At 44.9% G+C, this 22,513-nt stretch overlaps 1 protein-coding gene across 1 annotated transcript in view; it reads left to right on the top strand.

Annotated features, from left to right (window-relative positions):
- Positions 1 to 21,348, top strand: part of FAM114A1 (family with sequence similarity 114 member A1) — a 271,172-nt gene extending 249,824 nt beyond the window's left edge. Inside the window, exon 14 of the mRNA XM_078678335.1 lies at positions 19,834 to 21,348. Coding sequence (XP_078534461.1) covers positions 19,834 to 19,935 — 102 coding nt within the window. The 3' untranslated portion in view covers positions 19,936 to 21,348. The remainder of the gene's footprint in view (positions 1 to 19,833) is intronic.
- Positions 21,349 to 22,513: the final 1,165 nt, after the last annotated feature.

The following is a 22,513-nucleotide window of genomic DNA, read 5'->3' as shown; positions in this document are numbered from 1 at the left end:
GTCTATAACCTATGGTTTTTTCAGTGAATTTTCAAGGTTTTGTAAATGCTAATTCCTAACTATATATGGTCTATAACCTATGGTTTTTTCAGTGAATTTCAATGGTTTTTTAATAGCAAATATCATAAGCTGTCGAATGTCAAGTACGTGGTAAGTGAAAACATTTTCGTGTTTATGCACACTGATCTGCTTTGAATGGTGCCCCCCCCCCCTCATTTCTATTAGGAGTACTCTCTCTTTGCAGATAGTGAAAGGTAGTTAACGCAGGCCTTTGCCCCCGTTGTAATCCGTCGTGCCTGCTTCTCTCTCCATTTGATTGATTGTTATCCAAGTATTTACTGTTTTAGAATTAGTTCTCTTTGGTTCATTCTCTATTTACAAACAAACACAGAGTCGCAATACTCTGTTTAGTCTTTGCAGATAACGAAAAATCGTGTAAAAAAAAAAGAAAAGGAATCGAGCAAAATCAGTAGGCCACTAATGGGATCTCTTTTTGACCTCGCTAAAATAGAAACATTAGGAACAACCCCTCATGACAAATACAAAACTAGTGAGATGAACTGAACTCCACACAATGATGGCTGCAAAACAGCTCGGCTCCGCCACCCACCCCGCCCAAAATAACGATAAAGAGCGGCTGCCATGATTGGTTGCGGAATGGCCACGACGGAGCTACGAAATGGTGCTGCTCTCATGCTAACCCCAGCTTCAGTCTGAAACATCCAGAAACACTGTAGACTACCAATTCGATCAGTTCCGGTAGCGCCCCAATGTAACCCGGTAGAGAAGAACTAGCCCTTCCCTCTTTGACTGATGGTTCTTGTTGCCTGTCCCTTCTGTTGTCATTTAACAGAACTATTTAGCCTGCTGAAAGGGGTTGTGTTCCGACCGCTGGTTGGTGGAGACATTTTGACTATATTCTGTACCTGCGTTGTCGCGTAATGCGTCATATGACGCGCCGCGTTAGCGCATCCGGAAGTCATCCGGGGCGCGCAGCGCGTAACGTAAGCATAACAAGTCATGTGACTTGTTAATAAAACTTTTCATTGGTTCATTTTACTTTTCTTATTGTAATGATGAAAGGCTTGGTCATATGACCTAAAAATTACGCTTTTCATTACTTCCGAACATTATTTTTTCTTAAATATATGTTATAATGTTCCAGGCTAATGTACTTTCCCGGAAATTTTACAACTGTCCTGCAAGTAAAATATATTCTTTTTTCGAGAAAAAGAGCGTTTCTTCGTCCCATGACGGAGCCGTTGAGCAAAAGAGGGTCGACCTGCTGTCTTAGTCGCCGATACGCCTGAATATGAGATTCTTATCGATCACTTTATGTTGCAGGAATAGAAAACACAACAGCCCTTGACCATTTATCTTTACTGCGTTCCTTCGTATTATACCTTTTACCCTTCATGTAATTGGTCTGCTTTATTTCACTTGCCTTTTAATGATTCTAAAACAGTCACTATTATTAAAAACTTTACCAATGTATATACTACTACCATGTTTTCTTTTAAAAACCTTTATTGTGAAAATTTCATTATACAAATACGAGCCTATAACCACGTGGGCCTGCCACGGAGCAAACTGTAATCGTATATGATGAATAGACATTTACACTGTAGAGGAACGTAACGGGCGGGCCATTAGGTTGCAAGAACTAAGGTGTCTAACAGTTACGGAATCGGTGCACGTACATTTTATAATTAAAATACGACAGGGCCAGTTACAATAAAATTATCTAGATATACATTTGCGGGCAAGTACCATGGGTGACGTTAATTCGAACTTTCAACAGTACAGTAATCAATAACACATCAGAACTTAATATCAATAGGGATGTCGAAATATTCAATCAATTCTCGTCCCCGCCCGCCATGTGCTTCAAAACTGCATACGTATCTCGTTATTTCAAGGTTCTGCAACCAGTACACAACAAGGAGTTACGAGTCCCATTTATTCCGGCGCCATTTTGGGCGAGGACGGGCAGGTCCAGGATATAGTCAAAATGTCTCTACCAACCATCGACTATGATGATGTTCATATGCTGTATTTATTAGAGTAACACTCATCTGTCCACATGAAATTAATTTGCCACAATCTAAACATGTCATTTTAATCTTTCCAAAGTTCTTCTAAATATTTGGGACCGTTTCCCTTGCCTCTGAAGCTCTCAGTGCCACTTCTTTGATGAATGTACTAGCAGGTCAGGGGTTCTCCTCCAAATCTCTCTTTTATGCAGCACTATAATTAATTGGTGCCACCTCTCCATATGACGATGCATGGTATAGTTACCACAACTATATTTTTTTTCGGTTCTTCTGGAGAGTTCATCGTGGCAGATGAAGCGTGTAACGTACCGGGCATTTACCTTTTTTTGCATGCACAGGAAAGGAAAAAAAAATCGAGCGTCCGAGTTCTAAGGTGTCCCAGGGCCATTTTAGTGGACCAGGCCCAAATCCAAAGAACAGGCCGCCATTTTGAGAGTCCTCTTGCAGCCGCCTGTCGCTGTAGCATCAAGAGCAGCCGAAACTCAGCTGAATGGCAACTGAAACGGTAAAGGGGCGCCCCACTACAGCAGACGAGCCTCCACCTAGGAAGGCCCATTCACGCCGGCTCCCCCCCCCTTCGGGCACCCCACGCCGTTATTCGGAGCAGTATTGTAGGATGGCCACACCAGTGCGGCAACTTGCTAGACATCACCTTGGTGGTAACCGAATCTCAACGCCTTGTGGTGTCTTCTATTCAGAAAACATTGTTATGCTGCCTTCGACCTATTCGCCGCAAGTGCGCACACAACTCAACTGCATAGCTTGCTAGACACCACCTCGGTGCCATCCGGATCTTGGAATGTCAGCACCTTTTGGTGTCTTCTCTTCAGAAAATATTGTTGCGCTGCCTTTGGCCCCATTCGCACATCAGTCCGCTACTGACGCCATCTCACAGGCTAATGGGGCGCCCCACGCCGACTTTCAGCATTGTAGAATGACCACACCAGTACAGCAACTTGCTAGACATCACCTCGGTGCCATCCGGATCTCGGCGCCCCACTGCAGATGAAGTGCCTCTCAACTATGAAACCACCACGGTGACATCCGGATCTTGGCGCGTTGTGCTGCCTTCGGCCTATTCGCACATCGGTCCGCTACTGACGCCATCTCACAGGCTAATGGGGCGACCCACGCCGAGTTTCAGCATTGTAGGATGACCACACCAGTACAGCAACTTGCTAGACATCACCTCGGTGCCATCCGAATCTTGGCATCTCAACGCCTAGTGGTATCTTCCATACAAAAAATATTGTTACGCTGCCTTTGGCCCCATTCGCACATCAGTCCGCAACTTAGACATCACCTCGGTGCCATCCGGATCTTGGCATCTCAGCGCCTTGTGGTGTCAGTCAGAAAATATTGTTGCGCTGCCTTTGGCCCCATTCGCACATCAGTCCGCTACTGACACCATCTCACAGGCCAACAGGGCGCCCCACGCCGACTTTTACCATTGTACGATGGCCACACCAGTGCCACAACTTGCTAGACACCACCTCCTGTGCCATCCGGATCTTGGCATCTCAGCGCCTTGTGGTGTCTTCAAATCAGAAAATATTGTTGCGCTGCCTTTGGCCCCATTCGCACATCGGTCCGCTACTGACGCCATCTCACAGGCCAACGGGGCGCCCCACGCCGACTTTCAACATTGTAGGATGGCCACAGAAGTGCGACAACTTACTAGACACCACCTCGGTGCCATCCGGATCTTGGCGCGTTGTGCTGCCTTCGGCCTATTCGCACATCGGTCCGCTACTGACGCAAACTCACAGGCCAACGGGGCGCCCCACGCCGACTTTCAGCATTGTAGGATGGCCACACCAGTGCACCTTACTAGACACCACCTCGGTGCCATCCGGATCTTGACGCGTAGTGAAGCTGCAGCAGCTGCAAATAAGCTTCAGACAGTGTTACAACCGCTGCTCAGAACTCTCAACTATGACACCACCTCGGTGCCATCCGGATCTTGGCATCTCAGCGCCTAGTGGTGTCTTCTATTCCGAAAATATTGTTGCACTGCCTTCGGCCCCATTCACACATCGGTCCGCTACTGACGCCATCTCACAGGCCAACGGGGCGCCCCACGCCGACTTTCAGCATTGTAGGATGGCCACACCAGTGCGGCAACTTACTAGACACCACCTCGGTGCCATCCGTATCTTGGCGCGTTGTGCTGCCTTCGGCCTATTCGCACATCGGTCCGCTACTGACGCAAACTCACAGGCCAACGGGGCGCCCCACGCCGACTTTCAGCATTGTTGGATGGCCACACCAGTGCGGCAACTTACTAGACACCACCTCGGTGCCATCCGGATCTTGGCGCGTTGTGCTGCCTTCGGCCTATTCGCACATCGGTCCGCTACTGACGCAAACTCACAGGCCAACGGGGCGCCCCACGCCGACTTTCAGCATTGTAGGATGGCCACACCAGTGCTGCAACTTGCTGGACACCACCTCGGTGCCATCCGGATCTTGGCGCGTTGTATTGCCTTCGGCCTATTCGCACATCGGTCCGCTACTGACGCCGCCTCACGTGCCAACGTATTTTCTCCGCATTTTATACCCTATGCTGCATAACAGGTCATGTGACTTGTTTATAAAACTTTTCATTGGTTCATTTTACTTTTGGTTTCCTAATGATGGAAGGCTTGATCATATGACCTAAAAACAACACTTTTCATTGGATGAAAACTTTTTTTTTTTCCCAAACGATGAAAGCCCCACCTTGTTTCTGGATGTTTCAGACTAAACTGGCGTCAGCATGAGAGCACCACCATCTCGTAGCTCCGTCGTGGTCATTCCGCGAGCAATCATGGCAGCCGCTCCCCACCAGAAGCCTGCAGGAGTCGGGGCCCCCAAAACTTTTGATGAATTCTCAAGGCGGAGGGGACGCTTTCGAGAATGGGGTCCAAGACCTAGCAGACAAGCGTCCGATTTCCAAGGTGTCCCAGGGCCATTTCAGTGGACCAGGCCTAAAAAGGAAAGAGCCTGCCGCCATTTTGAGAGTACTGTGACAGCCGCCTATCGCTGCACCGCAAGAGTGGGCGCAACTCAGCTGAATTGCGGCTTTTGACACAGTGGACCAAAAACGGACGGAATGGCAACTGAAACGGTAAAGGGGCGCCCCACTACAACAGATGACACTCCACCTGGAGAGGCCCGTTCACGCCGCCTCCCCCGGGGCGCCCCACGCCGTTATTCGGAGCAGCATTGTAGGATACCAAAACCAGTGCGGCAACTTACTGGACATCACCTTGGTGCCATCGTTCTGCTGCCTTGGAACTATTCGCACAACAGTTTGCTACTGATGACCCACCCCCCGTGACGCCCCACGCCGTTATTTGCTGGGTGGCAACTTACTAGACATCACTTTCGTCTCATCTAGATTTCGGCGCGTTCTGCTGCCTTGGAACTATTCGCACAACAGTTTGCTACTGATGACCCACCCCCCGCGACGCCCCACGCCGGAAATCTGGACGTTGTGCTGCGTTGGGACTATTCGCACAGCCGACCGCTACTTCGTTGTTTTTCCCTAAAATTTTTTATATGTTATTACTATTTTTGTTTTCTTGTATATATTTATAAATTATTAAAGTTTTATAATCTTACTACTTTGTCGGAGTGCTATATATTTTTAATGTGACACATAATTGTAAAAACTTTGATGTACAAAGAGTCATCCCTGGAATCTTCCGCTTCACGCTCGGTCCCCTCCCCAATCACAATACAGGATGGTTTTCAGATAATAGCAACGCTTCTGCTGTGACGGATCTCATCGAGTGTGGGCCTTGATCTACTATAACTCCTTTGAAGAGGGGTGATTCTTTACAGCTGTGGCCATAAACTACATCTGCAGGGCTAGCTGATAGCCTAGGACCGGCCTGGACAATCGGACATAGAGGAAAAGGAGTGTCAGAGGGTGCGGTAGTGAATAGGGCGAAAGGGAGGTGTCGGGCGGGCACAGGGTGTGATTCTCAGGGAAGAGCAGCGCAGATGGGGGGAGGTTTATTACCCATGCATAAGACAGAGAGCGGGGGTGACCACTGCCTGGGTGAGATGCTTGCGAGGGTGGGGAGCCATGCTAAGGATCGACAGCGTGCACAGAGTGGGTCTGGTCAAGGCATCTAAAATGGCTGCCGTGCACGACAAAAGTGTGGCATTTGAAAAAAGACAAGATGGCGCAGACAATGTTTTTCAACACTTCCTGATTTCCTTCGAATCGAACGTTAACAGACGTTGGGGCATATTACCAAAGTTAAGCGATATTTATCCCTAACGATGCATTGCAAAGATTTTTTTACCGTCAGAAATTATCGCAGATAAACCTTGCTATTATCAAGGTTTATCGCAAATACGATAAAAAACGACCGCAATGCATTAATATCGCTGAAAACTCAGCGATATTCATGCATTACCGAGCTAATGCTCTTAGCCATGTTATCCACCTCCCATTGGATAACATGGCTAAGAACTGCTCAGGGCAGCTGTTACTTTTTGGAGATATTCGCGCTTATCTCGAATATTTCCAAAAGTTGATAATAGGAGATAGCGATGTTAGCGACTGTTTCCAGTCGCTAACATCTTGGCATGTCCACTTTGCATGTCATTAGTGATAAATATCACTCACATGCAAAGTGGGGCCCAAGATGGTCGCTATCTCCTACTAGCCGTCGCTAACTGGTGTTAGCAACAGCTAGGTAATACAGATATAATTTTATCTCCGCGAAGCGGTGCGCTGTTACAGATATATATCTTTTTTTGAACGTTAATTTCTCAAAATCCACTGAAGCACATATATTGAGACCTAGCAAAGGCACATCGGGCTACCAGTCCCTACAATTTTGCCAAGTTTCGTGCAAATCCATTCAGCCGTTCGATTATTATTATTATTTTTTTTTTTTGCCCCGCGGGGCCCTTTTAAAACCTCCACATCAAACCTAGGGGGTCAGCGAGGATCTACTATTCCCCCTTATGGTCATTTGCCCCTTCGCTTTGGCCTCCTCTTGTCTCTCGATCCTACCGAGAGACAAGATGGCGGCCGCTACGGACTGTTTGGAATGTTGACAGACGCCGGAGAACCAATCAGCTTCGCTTCACAAAGCTCCGTTGCGCGAAAAGTACGCGTCCTGGAGCGCTGCCCGGTCCGCTGTTACAGATATATATCTTTTTTTAAACGTTAATTTCTCAAAATCCACTGTAGCACATATATTGAGACCTACAAAAGGCACATCGGGCTACCAGTCCCTACAATTTTGCCAAGTTTCGTGCAAATCCATTCAGCCGTTCGGGCTAAAAGTGAGGCCAACCGCCCTATGGAAAACTCAATGTTAAAAACACGTTTTGGGACCCCCCTTTTTTCTCGACCCCCCCTGGACGAACCCCCCCCCAATTTTCAGGGGCTGCTCAGAAACAAAATGTGCCATTTTCCTGAAAATTTCAGCCAATTCCGTCCACAAACGCCAAAGTTATTAGACATAGAATTTTCAAAAAACCCATAGAGAAAAAATCCTAACTATATATACCTACTGGCGACCGCCAGTAGGTAATATATATATAAATATATATATAATTTTAACTTGTTGAGCGAATATATATATATATATATATATATACACATATATATATACATATATATATATATATCACACAGTTGCAGGTATCCCAAGCGAAGTGACCACAGGAGGAATCTATGTTGCTTTAAGTATTTTTAATAACACCTTGCAAGCAGGTAAACGAGCAGCGTGACAGCCTCGGAAGAGTCAAAATGCCAAACGCGTTTCGGGAACTAGGGTGTCCCTTCATCAGTGGCGGGTGGTTACAAGAGGGCAGAGGGCGTATATATATATATATATATATTCGCTCAACAAGTTCCTACTCCTAACCGGAACCACTCTGACACTCCAGATGCTTGCAGTAAATTTATTTAGGCAAGGGAAAAACGAAGTGTTTCGGTAATAAATCTTGTTCACGCTCGTAAATTCATGTAGCCGCCATGTTTAAATACACTCCAAACATTACGTGATAAAACGTTCACCCCCATGTGATTCAAAGAGCAACTATAGCGGCCATCTTACAGTGTGCAAAAGTACACAGTAGAATCTCTCTACGACCTACAAATTCTGTTTTTGTTGTAAAATGCACAATTCATTGCTTAATATTTGATCTCGTACTATTTACACAAATTGTAAATCATATTAAATGAATAATATTTACATTTGTCATTCCCACGAAAAAACAATATTTACGCACATTATGGGCTAATACATTTCTGGTTAAATGCCTCAATCACATTACCAAGTACTTATTGAACCATTATGTGTTCGTGTGTACACTCGTAATCTGACAAGTCTCAATGTATAACTTTATTGAGACTAGCATTGGCGTCATTGTGTTGCTTAAATTCAGTTTCAAACACCCAAATCTAACCCAAGTGGGCAAGGTAGAAGTAGTATGTATATAGTGCCTTATATATAACAAAATTTCTTTCTGCACAAGCTACATGCCAGGTTACTGGTTCAAAACTAAATAAGTCCGTGCCAATCATCTTTCTGTGAGTATAGTTCATTGTTCCATCACTGTGCCGCAAGTTGCAAAAGTTGAAGTGCCCTAAATTAAGTGACGGGCAGCAGGATAACTGTGATCCCTATGGATGATGACACGAATATGTTGCAATATTCTCCTGTGAACCGGCAGTGTGGTGCTCCCCACAAAAAAATTATTTTGCAGAGAACATAAACAACATAATCGGATTGCATGTAAGATTGCCCCATTTCTTGATTTTCTTTCTAAAGGGTGTCTCAATGAATGTAAGATATTTTCCATTCTTACAAGCTTTACACTTGGAGCATTTTCTAAAGCCATCATATTGGGTCAATCAAGTGTGGGAACTAACCCCACTATCAAAGTCACTCCTGACCAGATGGTCTCTCATTGGCTTGGATTTCTTATAAGTGATCATTGAACGTCAAGGAACCAATGAGCCAATAATTGGATCTTCCCTCAAAAGATGTAAGTGTTTGGACATGGCCTGTCGCAATTTCTGATGTTCCTGGTTGTATGTGGTGCTACATCTTTGTGTGCGAATAGCATCTCTACCCTTCATACTGCTCCTGGGTGGATAGAATAGTGCTTTTTCCCTACCCACTTCTGTGGCTCTCTTGCAGGCAGCATCTAGGATACGATTAGAGTATCCCCTTTGTTTAAATCTTTTCAGCATCTCATTTTCGATTTTATCAAAAGACTCTAGATTGCTGCATGTTCTTCTGGCTCTATATAATTACCCAAATGGGATGCTTCTGATGAGTGGTGCAGGATGAAAACTTTTAGAATGGAGGATAGTATTCCCAGTAGTCCGCTTTCTGAATATCGTGGTCTCCAAACCATTAGTACCAATTGAAATGTTGACACCCAGAAAGTTCACTGAAGTGGAACTAATAGCAGCAGTGGATTTAAGGTTCAGGTTATTCTCATTTAGCTCCCTCGCAAATTGTTTAGCATCACCCTCTGTGCCCTGCGACAGAACAAAGAGGTCATCCAACCGCAAAGTTATGTGCTACTACCAGTGTTCCATGTCTTTGCCCCCGAGCACCTGTTCCTCCCACCAGCCCATGTGAAGATACGCATAGCTGGGGGTGAAACAGGTGCCCATAGCATTCCCTCTCTGTTGTTGGTATAATTGTTTACCAAAAGTAAAGATGTTATTAGTAAGGCAATATTCAGTCATCTCTAGAAGCATGTGGTTATGTAGAGCAAATCCTAGTGGTCTTATGCGTAAAAAATGCTGCACTGTAATGTATACTTGTATAAAGGGAAGAAACAGCAAAAGTTATAAGCAACATATCACTTTCCCATTCAACATCATAGATGCGCTTAAATAAAAATAAAAAAAATATATATATATATATGTATATATCCTTCTAGAATAGTCTAAAGTGAATACAATATTTTACCCAGAACAGACTCCAAAGAACCATGATTATGTTGTCTATCACTCAGTGAAGCATTTACAAATTAGTCAGGGCAGGTCAATGTTATAGTTTTGGTGCTATGGACTATAACAGAGCATGTCTTGAGGTAGCCTATTATTCCTTATTCACGCATAAACTGAACTGGGCCATCTTGATGAAAGCAAAAAGTGGGCTAATTTACAGTTTGGCAGACAGATACTCATCACAAATGTGCTGGATATGGCTTCTACGTATTACAACTGCATTAGGATATAATAAGCTTTAAATAAGGTGGCCAGGAGTAAGAGGGGACCAGAACAGTGACAGCTTTTAACAGTCACCAGAAAGCAAAACTCTCTGTACATCACAATACCAGATCACTTGATATGATAGCCATTTTTGCTTAAAGAAACCAAAGCCAACAAGGCAATCAAGAAGCGGTTAGGAACAAACCTAGCTGAAATAAAAAGAATAGAATGAGGCTGGAGCAAATGTCGAGACAGCATCAGGATGCTATAGACACAGTGCACAAGCCACATGGGAGTTTTTCACATGACAATCCAGACAGAAAAGTGGGTCATTTCAGCAACCTTAATAATGGAGTTGTTTAAAATCACCAAATAAATGTCTGAACCCAGAGTCAATGAAAAATCCCCCTTCCACATCCACTCCACTGTGGAAAAAAAACTGATAGACTTATTTGAGGGCGTGATTCAAAGAAATGTAGCCAAATCTGATACAACCCAGAGATCTTCCTTTCTTCCAGATATCTTCTCCCACTTTCAAAGCATCTCTAACAACCTTGATAAATCTAAATCTCAAATATGTTCACAAAACAGTGAGACATATCAAAGACTCTAATCATCTGACCACACTTCACACAGCATAATAAACACATTGACTAACTAGTTCCAAATATGGCAAGCACTATCATTGGTTCCTCACAATAAGGCATAACCAATAGAGAACTAAAGCAAGATTTTGTTAAACCATTGTAAAAAACACAGCAATAAACTGGCTGAGTTTGACAAATAATCAGCACATGTTTGAAATCCACTCAATAGGTAAAATTATTGGGAGTGTCATCACTCACCAACTCCAAGACTTTGGGGAATCAAACTTAATCGTAAAGGATGGACACTCAGGCAGAGAAATGACACCCGCTGACAGCCGGAGAGGCCTACTGTCCTTGTTCAAAAACTAGAAATCCTAATAACGCTCGACCTTTCCGTAGGTGACATCAGTGACACATGAACCTCTATAGGAGCAGCTGGCTAAATGAGCTGGAATCACTGGTATCACCCTACTGTGGTGTAGTGACCTCATCCCATACTATACAAACCATACTAGTAATTGACCTGTCATAGTTCATCACTTGCAGCATTTCTCTGTCAGTTATGTGTGAAAGCAATATTGAGCTCCACATCCAAGTGGGCGGCAACATTGATCAGTAGCAAAAAAATCATGAGCTTCTTGAAGTGCATATATTACTGGAAGAAGGAAAATGGCATACACCCAACAGTTTGATGACTGAAATATGTGTTACTTAGATGGATGAGAAGACTCCTTCCTCTCCTGTAGATAAGAAATCCCCTTGACCGAATGAGAGCTCTGGAGTTATCACTGTTGGATTACTGCAACATCATCAACAACTGGGCACCACAAATATTTAGAAGTTGCAGAGAATGCAAAATTAAATGGCTGAGCTATGATAAACCACATGATATCATCACACCTCAACTGTAGATGAAAACAATCAAAACAATCAAAAAGCTCCCAGTGTCAATGAGAATAAAATAAAAAATTCACGGATCTCTAATCAAAGCCTTTGAAATCGAGGTCCCAAAAACTACGTTTGAAGTATAGGACCAACAATACCTATATATAATGGCCTCCTACTAATTAGCTTTTTACAGCCTGGAGTTAGGCAGAGACAATCTGATCTTCCAGCCATATTCCATTGGAAAATGCTTGGTGGCTGAACAATGAAAGTACTGGGACCTCAACTCTGAAATGCCTTAAGTTGAAATCTAAGAAAGCAACCTAACTGACTTTAGACCGTTAAAAGAGATTTTAAAACAATCTACTTCAAATAGATTTTGCTGATCATTAGGATTATACACACCCCTGTACAAAGGGAGTGGTCCCAGTGAGTAGCCCTTCCAGGGCCCTGCGTAAAGCCCTAGCCTGACAACAATGGCTTACCTTCTATTACCTGCTTTTCCCATTGGACTGTTACAAAGTGAGTCCTTACTTTAACATTTTCCAGTTGAGAAGCGGCTACTTGAGAACAGCATGTTGTGGTGTAGGACAACTTAAATAACAGACATTTATATTTGTGGGCCAAGAAACCATGAAGTTCTTATTTGGTGTGACTTTGTCTGTAGTTTTGGGTTCTATTTAAACACACAAAGTAAGATGTTGTTTTAGAAAATTGCTGCATTATGGTGGTATATAGAGTTGAATGCATTTTCATGCTGTGTTCCTCTGTAAAATGTGCTAAGACCAAAATAATTACATACACATTTTAAAAATAACGAATACATTTTGCTTTTCTATACTTACTGTTCTGAACATTAACATTTGTCCTGAACTTTTATATGGAAGGACAGCTTTCAAAAGATCGAGGTTTTTAACTCTACCTTTGTCGAAGTTGTTAGACAATCCTTCAATCTAAGAAAATCAATACCTCACACCTTAATCAGACTAGAATTGGGTCTTAGTCACTTAGCAGTTTTAAATCAAAAAACCTTAACTGGAGCCTAATTAATTATTTCTGTGATTGTTACAGTGCCTCTATGAAAACATTGAAGGTCTTAATCCAAGAAGATTTAAATAAATATTTTGAGTTGTCGAGGAGGAGCTTGGCGGGCATCCGAGATGGCCGCTTGAGCACAGCGCTCTCCGGACCCTCGCCGCTCCCGACATTTTATCCTGGCTGAATCCTGATTTCTTGCAAGAATTCGTGTAGGGGACGTTTGGCTGATTACCCTGGCACTTTTCAGAAATCGATTTGGATCTCGTATTCCTGAGTTATGGTGCTCTGAACTTTTGGGCTCCGCCCTTGAGGTGCGCCCGGGACGGGGTGCGGTACTGTAGCCGTCCTGCAATTGAACAACAACGGCAAGAGATCTGGCCTTGTGGGTCCCCCCTTTTTAAGTTTCGGTTTCGATTCCGTTCCGACTTGGGCCACGGCTGTGGATGTCGTGTTGCGACTGAGACTTGGAGGCAGATCGGCTGTTGGGCTTTCATGTGATCTATTTGCTGGTTTGGCGACCTCTACCCGAGTTGTGCCCCCTTTTTCTGTACTTTTGATCCTGTACTTTGGGTGTCGGGCCCGTCGGACCTGGTGGCTTGTCCTGTGACGCATCTTCAAAATGGCGGGCAGAGGGGACAGGGAGACGCGCAAGACGAATACACCTCTGCGCGGAGCTCCAGTTCAATCAAATGTCATGGACCGTTATACCCATTCTAAGGGGTCCCCCGGAGCTGCCCTGCCTGGTTCTAGTATTGCGTCTGAACGAATTTTGGAAGAGTCGGCGGAGCCCTCCTTACAGGATATCATGGGCGCCATCTCGGGTGTGAGGGAATCCATCGGCCTACAGTACGAGGCCTTGGCCCACAAACTTGACACCGTGGCTATCGAGGTGAATCTGATTCGTGCTGACCTCGGCAAGACGAATGAGAGGGTACAATCACTGGATATTAAATCCTCTAGCCTTACGAATGACGTCTCGGAGCTCCAAACAGAGATTGGAAATCTCCGTCGGGGGAACGACTTCATGACCCGTCGCCTGGAGGACTTTGAAAATAGGGCGCGTCGCTGCAATGTTCGCCTGGTTGGTGTACCGGAAAACCCTGAACCCCACTCGGTGGATCTCCTGGTTGAGGATCTGGTCTTGAACCATTTGGCCCCTTCTGGTCTCACAAAATTTTTCACGGTGGAACGTGCACATCGTGTTCCAGGGGGCAAAGTCAAGCCGGGAGCCCCGCCGAGACCCATTGTAGCGAAGCTTTTTCATTATAGAGACCGGGACGCTATCCTGCAGGCCTCGCGGGCGAAGGGCCCGGTGGCCTTTGAGAATGCTACGGTGAACTTTTACCCGGACTTTTCCCAACAGGTTCAGAGACAACGTATGGAGTTTCGTGGTGCCAAGAAACGTCTCCGGGATCGGGGCCTACGTTACGCCATGCTCTTTCCCACTAGACTCCGGGTTGAATACAATGAACGTACCCTTTTCTTTGATCGGCCAGATGCTGTTAATGACTGGCTGGACTCATTGCCTGACTGTCCTCCTGAGACAGACTCCGCCGCTCACCCGGGCGGTGCCGAAGGTGGTGTGGAGATCTAACTGTTCGGCTCTTATGTCTTATTTTGAATACATTCTCAGGAGTGTTGGCCGGCGTCCCTCTACATTGTGATCATTCTGTCTTTTCGTTTGTTATTTTTGTTCTTGCTGAGGTCGGGGGGTGGATGGAACGGAGACCTTTCCTCCTCCGGGGTCTTTGTGTAGAATAGGGGTTTTTGGGCGACAGGCACACTGCAGGTTGGGGTGGCTCTTTAGCTTTTTGCAGGGGTGCAGGGTGGGGGGTGTTTCTCTTCAGTTTGGGGGAGGGGGGTTGGGAAGTTTTTTCTTTTCTGTGTGTTGTTTTCAAGGCGATTTGCTCCTGTGTTTGCTGCTGTTCCTGATGTCTAGCTCATGGACGAGGGGTCTTGGCTCGGGTGGTTGGGATGGGGGGTAGAGGGTTGAAATTTCTTTCCTGGAACGTTAATGGCCTGGGAGATCGTATTAAGCGCAGTGTGGTCTTAAACTGTATACGACGTTTGTCACCGGACATTGTTTTCATGCAAGAAACCCATTTGATTGGTAATGTTTGTTATGCGATGAATAGATGGGGCTACCGCCTTGTGGCGCACTCAGGGTTTACCTCCGGATCTAGGGGTGTGGGTATTCTTGTTCGAACCTCCCTCCCCCTGGCTATCGATGAGGTGATTCATGATGACCGTGGGAGATATACTGTCCTGGTGGGTAGATATGAAGGCCGCACCCTATCTCTCTTCAATGTTTATGTTCCCCCGGGTTTGCAGGCCTCTACTTTTACTGACTTGGGCCGTGTTCTGTTGGATCTCCCTGATAGCACTCTCTTTCTTGCCGGTGATTTTAATTCGGTGCTTTCCGGCCTTCACGATCGCCATCCCCCTAGAGATACCCCGCAGGCTCAGCAGTGGTTGGGTGGGTTTTTAGATACCTTTGGCCTTGTGGACTGCTGGCGACTGTTGCATCCTACTCAGCTCCAATACACCTTTCACTCTGGGGCCCATGGCAGTCTGTCCCGGCTGGATTATTTCCTGATGCCCGCAGCCCAATCATCGGCGGTTCGTGAGATTTTACACTTGCCGAGGGGTATTTCTGATCACTCGCCGCTCTGGCTCCGTTTCGAGGTTGGGGTAGAGGCGGCGGGCCGAGTGGCTCCCATTAACCCTTGGTATCTTTCCTCCCCTGAGACTCGTACCCTCTTGCTCAAGTCCATGGATGCATATTTCCTGGAAAATGAGGGGTCGGTCTCTTCGGCTGTGTCCCTGTGGGAAGCTTTTAAAACTGTGATTCGTGGACAGGCCCTTTCCTTGATTGTTGAAGCCAAGAGGGCAGGGAGGAAGGAGGTGGTGGACCTTGAGGGGGAGATCTCTGCTTTGGAGGACGAGTTGGAATCTGGTGTCACGCCTGACAAACTCCATGCCCTGGGTCTAAAACAGTTTGCATATAAATCTCTGGTCACTGACGCTGCAAAGGTGATGTTTCGTGAGCAGCAGGGCAGATTGTACGATGTGGGTGACAAGGCGGGCAAACTCCTAGCGTGGTTGGACAAGAAAGAAAGAGTTAATCGTGTGGTGCCCGTGATTCAGTCTGCGAATGGTGAGAATGTGATTGATCCGACCGCCATTGTTGATCGTTTTGCAGAGTATTTCCGTGTGGTATATGCTCCCGTGTCTGTGAGGGATGTTGCCGACTCCCGCCTTCTTCTGCGCGATATCACTTTGCCCTGTGTCACCGACTTGGACCGTATTGCTTTGGACTCCCCTTTTACGAATGATGAGATAGCTAATGCAGTTCGATCGCTCCGTTCGGGCAAAGCACTGGGCCCGAACGGTTTGCCTATTGAGTTGTACAAATTATGCCCCGATAAGGTGGCGCCGCATCTCCGCGCCATGTTTCTAGAATCTCGTGAGCGGAACGTGCTTCCCTATGATCAGCGTCTGGCGACAATCGTCGTCATTCCCAAAGAGGGTAAACCGCGTGACCTCTGTTCCTCGTATAGGCCCATATCCCTATTAAATGTTGAACCTAAGGTGTTGGCTAAACTTTTGGCGACCCGTCTCCTTTCGGTTCTTGGGGAGTTGGTCCATCCGGATCAGTCTGGCTTTATCCCGCATCGCAACACTGCTCTGAATTTACGTCGCCTCCACGGCGCGCTGGCGAGGGCGGGGCTTTTGACTGAACCGGCCATTTTGGCGTCCCTGGATGCCTCCATGGCCTTTGATACTGTGGAGTGGCCCTATTTATGGGCGACACTTGAGAAATTTGGATTGGTTAGACTGTTGTACGCGGAACCTCTGGCGCAAGTTGTAGTGAACGGTAGAGTGTCGACCCCCTTCTCCTTGGGCAGGGGTACCCGTCAGGGTTGCCCCTTGTCCCCTCTGTTGTTCGCGCTCGCTCTTGAACCGTTGGCGGCCTGGCTCCGTTGGGAACCGTCCCTTAAAGGTATTCGATGGGCCCCGGACTTCGAAGACCGCGTCTCGCTTTATGCGGACGACATCCTCTTGTATCTTACTTCCCCTAGCAAGTCTTTATCTGTTTTATTTGACGTTCTTGCGTCCTTTGGTGCTAACTCAGGCCTCGTCATCAACTGGTCTAAATCCTGTGTATACGTTTTATCTGGTATCTTGCCTCCGTTGCCGAGTAGACTTCCTCTTCAGGTGGTCCGGGATGGTTTCAAATACTTGGGTGTTTTCGTTACCTTGGATCCGTCCCTTCGTTTTGATCGTAATCTCCTTCCCCCGTTGCTTAGGCTCCGTTTGGACGTTGCCCGCTGGCGCAAACTTCCCCTGTCTCCACTGGGTCGGGCGGCCCTGTTTAAGATGATGTCACTACCGCGGTTTCTCTACGCTCTCCAGAATTATTATGATCCTATCCCCAAGACCTATTTTCGGGAGATTGAGAGCCTTCAGAGGCAACTTATTTGGGATGGGCGACCGCGCATTGCTCTCGCGAAACTTTCTATCCCGTGGTACGATGGGGGCATGGCGCTCCCCGATATTAAGAGATACTACTGGGCTTCCCATCTGTCCGCTATTAATCACGCTATGTTCTCTCCGGGTCGTAATCCGGCGTTTGAGATGGATAAACTTCAGCTTCCGGGAGGTGACTTTAATAGAGTACTCTATTCTCGCTCCGCTGGGCGCCATCTTGTGGGACCTACTTTGACTGCTTTGACAGTGTGGCGTGCTGCGAATGTGAGCCTGGGCTGGGAGGATCGCTTGACGTTGGCGACGCCTCTTTATGCTTCGGAACGTCTGGGCGGTCTTTGGTCTTCCAAGGGTTTTGACCGTTGGGACTTGATTGGGATCTCTAAAGTGGGAGATGTATATTCTAAGGGTTCTGTGCGCCCGTTTCAGGCCCTCCAGGCTGACTATGGCCTGAGTAGTCGGGAATTCTTTCGTTATTTACAGATCAGGCACGCTTTGGTTTCGGTGTTTGCTCCTGGTGAGATTCCGCCTGACTCTTCCCCACTTGAAGACCATATCCTCGACGGACATCTTCCTGATAGCACTATCTCCCTGATCTATAAAAAGTTGATCAACAATCGGACTGACTTATTGGCCCGACTTCGGGAACAGTGGCTGGGAGATGGGTTGGAACTTGATGATGAGGATTGGCAATCGGCCCTCTCCTCTCCGAAGGAGGTGGCTATACCGGCTCGACTCCGTCTGGTCCAATTGAAGATCCTTCATCGGGTGTACGTGACGGGACCGCGACTGATGGTGATGGGTTTTTCCTCTGATGGACTGTGTAAGCGTGGATGTGGTTTGCGTGCTACTTTCCTGCATATTCTTTGGGAGTGCCCGATGGTGGCTGCTTATTGGGTGGCCGTGCTTGATCTGATGACTGTGGTGACGGGGATATCCTTGCGACCGGAACCTCGTCGCTGTCTTTTGAATGTTTGGGAGCCCACGGACTATTCGGTGGCACAGACTAGATGGGCCACCCTGGGCTATATGATTGCGAAGCGAGATATTGCGCAACTCTGGGGGGCCTCCAGGCCCCCTGCCCTCGCGCAATGGGAGGATAATATGGACTGGTCCATGTTCCGTGAGAAAACTGTTTATGTGGCCAGGGGTAGACCCAGGGCATGGGTGAAGGTGTGGGGTCAATGGAACGAATACCGTGGCGACATTTGTACTCCTCCCCTTGTGGACACTATCGAGATTACCCTATCTCCCTAGGCTAGCGTTCCCGGAATCTTCATATAGGGACTGAGCTGGTGTCACCGGCTCTTCCCCCCCTTCTTTTTCCTGATATCTGCCCCCCTCCCCGCCCCCCCCCCCCCCCCCCCCCGCTCCATACTCCTTAGTGCTTAGGATATTATTACTGCACCTCCGCTGCTGTCCCCCCCTTACGTCCCTTGGGCTGACCTTCAGTGATACACTCTCGCCTTTTTGTATGTTTGTTCTTTCATATATATAAAACCTGTTTTGGTCCTGTATTTAATGTGGAGTATTGCATTGTTGATTGACGATTACCTCTGCGGGCTTATGTGATATTTGTCTACTCCTTTTTAGCGGCTGGCCCGTGTGGTTGTAGGCCCATCCTTGTACGTTTCTGCTTGCTCAAATAAAGGTTTTTAAAAAAAAAAAAAAAAAAAAAAATAATAATATTTTGAGTTGTGATCACAGAAGCCGAGCTAAATATTTTACTACAAAATGGTAAACTGCCTCTAATTTTAATTTTAGCATCACTTTCAAAGCCAACTACGAAAGATATTAGCAGAACTTTCACCACCAGCTAGGAAGTTTTAATCAAAATAAATATTAAATCTATATCTTGCAATACTAATAAGGAATTTCTAACTAAATCTAAGAACTCAAGTTATACGATTAACACATACTCAAATAGAAGGCAAGCCTACTTTGACTCCAATTTAGATCCTTGGACCAAAAGGGAGTTAATAATATTTAGACTGCTGCATGTTCTGCTCTTACAGATTGAAGGTTCCTGGTCAAACCTTGTATGTAAAAGAAACTAAGTGCAGCCTCTGGAACATATCCCATGAAATAATAGACCACATTTTATGTATGTGCCCCTTATTACAGGATCTGAGGCATAAGTATTTCAAACAAATCCTTTACAGAACTGGTGTAAGAACAATTGAAAACACTAAGTTGCTATGTTTTTGTAGTGTAACAAACAAAATAATTGGCTGCACAACTACATTTCTTTCACTTACAGCCATGCTTATAAAGGATTAGTTTGACCGATCCGGCTGAACTACGTGGTTATGGAAAACTGCCAAATGTATTAATGAATTGATATAAACGTAAATTATATTTAACACCAACTTATTTTCTTTAAATTATGTAACTGCTTTTATCTTATTGTATTGATTGTTAATCTAAATCTCACAATAAAACTATTTACCTACCTATGAATTATAAAACTGTTTAACTATTTATGAATCTTTTATTGTGTACGAATGCAATACTGATTCTTCTGTATAGAGCAAATAAAGCATTTTCAATCGACATTAAATGTAATTGCATGTTCTTCTGCCTCCCACAGGGTGCTAACAGCACAACCTACATACAAGACGCTTTCCAGCTACTACTCCCAGTTATGCAGATTTCACATATCCAGACTAGAAGTTCCATTATGCAGCAATGACATCAAAAGAACAAATGCATTCTGAGATGAGAATATAATTTGGGATCCTTTATGCACCAAGTAGCTTTAGGAGATGCCAAAAATGTTGTCAGCAAACATTTTGAAGAAGCAAGGTGTTGGTTTGCACATATTGAGATAAAACCGTATTATTGACATTGCTTTTATGTGAAGTAGCATAATATTTTTATATATGGTAGTACATTTTTCTATGAGTAGGATAGACAGTGGCTGAAAGGAGAATAGGGTCCAAGCTCAGAACAGTCCTTTACATACCAACATGTTTGCATACAACAAAAAAGGGCCTTCACTTTTGCATGTTTACAATTTAAGGAAAACTGGTCTCCACAGTTTTTCCCTCTTCTTCACCCAAGTCACATATATAGCAGAAAAAGGTATTAAATGTGTTTTCTGACAAACCTTGTACATTAAACACTACAGAATTTATACAAATACACAACATAACTAAATATTGTCCATACCTTAAAACCCATGTCTAGAAAAACACTGTATATATAGAGCGGTACCGATGCTCACCCATGGATGACTATGTATAACCCTTGATTGTATATGTATAAACAGAAAGTACCCCATCCCTGTTAAAAAACAAATGTTGCAATTTAAAAAATGTACTTTAATTTCTGTTGATTTTTAAAAAAGAGATAAACACTCAGATTTTCATTTAGGATAGTTAATCCCATTCAAGGAATTTTATTATTATTTGAATCTTCAAATTAACATCACTACTGAGACTGAGATAATGTATTTTCAATATAGATCTGCACAACGAGTTCTAAGATGTCTTCTTGTGTAGCATAAGAAACTGTCCTCGAAAGTACACTTTGACAGTTCTTCCTCCCATTAACACTGTGATCATGTTCTGTATTAAAAGATTGAGGGATGAATGGGGATAGAGAACTACAGGCATCTCATCACTATTAGTGGGATAAACTAAATGTATTGTGGCAAATTGTATTTGTCAACATCCAAGGTTTTTGAACTTTTCATAGCCCAGCCTTAAATTGCCAGGATGCCAATCTTAAAATGGTTCAAATTTAAGCCAATTTGTGATTGTAAGACCCGTGGAATGGAATTATTGAATGTGGTGAACTATCCATTCTTCAAGGATCGTTGCGTATCTCTTAAAGGTTAAGCTTTTAAGTTGTCTCTATGGTGTTTCTGAAAGCTCTGCCATCAGTAAGAACTCAAACAAGTGGTGGTCCAACATTGTAAAGCCGGCACTCACTGAGTTCCAACAATACTTGAAAATGTATGTTTTGGGACATAAGAGGTTGCTAAGTCTCACCCCTCCTTACTTAGAAGGGGGTTAGCTACTGGAATATATATGTATGTGCTTTTGAACAGATTCAGAACCCAGAAAGTAAATTCGATAAAGAGTAATTGTTTTCAAACTTATTTGTGTTCTGTGTATTGTGTTTTAAAGAAATAGAGGTATCTTTGAGTTTGAATTAAGTTTTTTCTGTTGTCCTTTTATTTGCCTCCTCTATCTTGCCATTTAATTAATCCAGACGTGTGCATGCCTTTGGACAAATATGGTATCGAAGAAATCCTGCTCCTAACTGCTGTAGGGTTGTTGTCACTTTACAATGTAACATTACCTTCACAATTTAACATGATCACACATCCAAAAATATTACAGGTGGTTGCTAATGTAAGACCTTTTGCTTTGGATAGTGTAAATGAAAAGTAGCTCAATTTGGAGACCATGCTGAGATTGTACTGAATATTACATGAACTGGACAACGTAGAATTCAGACAAGTAATTTGTCAAAATCGCACAATAATTGTGCATTATAGAGTCACTCCAAAGACCATGGAATAGCAAGATGTTTACACACACAATGTAAGTGCTCCCAGTTGAATATCATCATTTAATTTGCAAAATGAGATCATTTTGTTGATGTTGTTTGTTCTGGATATCCAAGGATCTATCCTACTATGGTTAGGCAAGCTGGACCAAGTACAACATCTTACCCCTGGACTCTCCATGGTAGTGGTGGCAGGTAGTGACATGCTCCTCAAGGCGGTAATGTGGGGGTGCTTGAGCTTTGTACTCGACAAACACACATTAGAATAACAAATGATTGTCCACCTTAGTGCTTGACTTTCAAGACGTAAAGTATGTTAATGCACATTAGAACTAAATACTACACATATGAAAATGTGCACAACACAGTTTAGTGTCCTGGCGCTGGAGTAGTCTGTGCCTCTCTCTATTGGCTCTGGGTCTCTCTCTTGCCCCGCCCTTATATGATAGCATGATTAGGCTCAGGTGCAGATTACCCCAGAAATGTTGAAATTGTGCACAGTCTTTCCTTCAGGAGCCAGCAGTCCCTCTCAGCCTCCTCAGCATTCATTTAGTTGATGATGCAGCAGATATCGCTGTCAGGAAGGATGCTTAGGGAAGTGTTGGATCTCTCACAGCTGCTCCAGCAGTTGCTTTGTACAACCCAACTTGAGCTGCTCAGGTCTGGATCTGTGCAGCCACACACAGGCCAGACTCGGGTCACGCTGCAGCTTAACCATTTTAGCCAGGAATCACAGTGGAGAGTCGAGGGCA

Source organism: Lissotriton helveticus, chromosome 2_2 (assembly GCF_964261635.1).
Source record: "Lissotriton helveticus chromosome 2_2, aLisHel1.1, whole genome shotgun sequence".
Lineage (NCBI taxonomy): Eukaryota > Metazoa > Chordata > Amphibia > Caudata > Salamandridae > Lissotriton > Lissotriton helveticus.
This window is presented reverse-complemented; position numbering and strand designations above follow the sequence as displayed.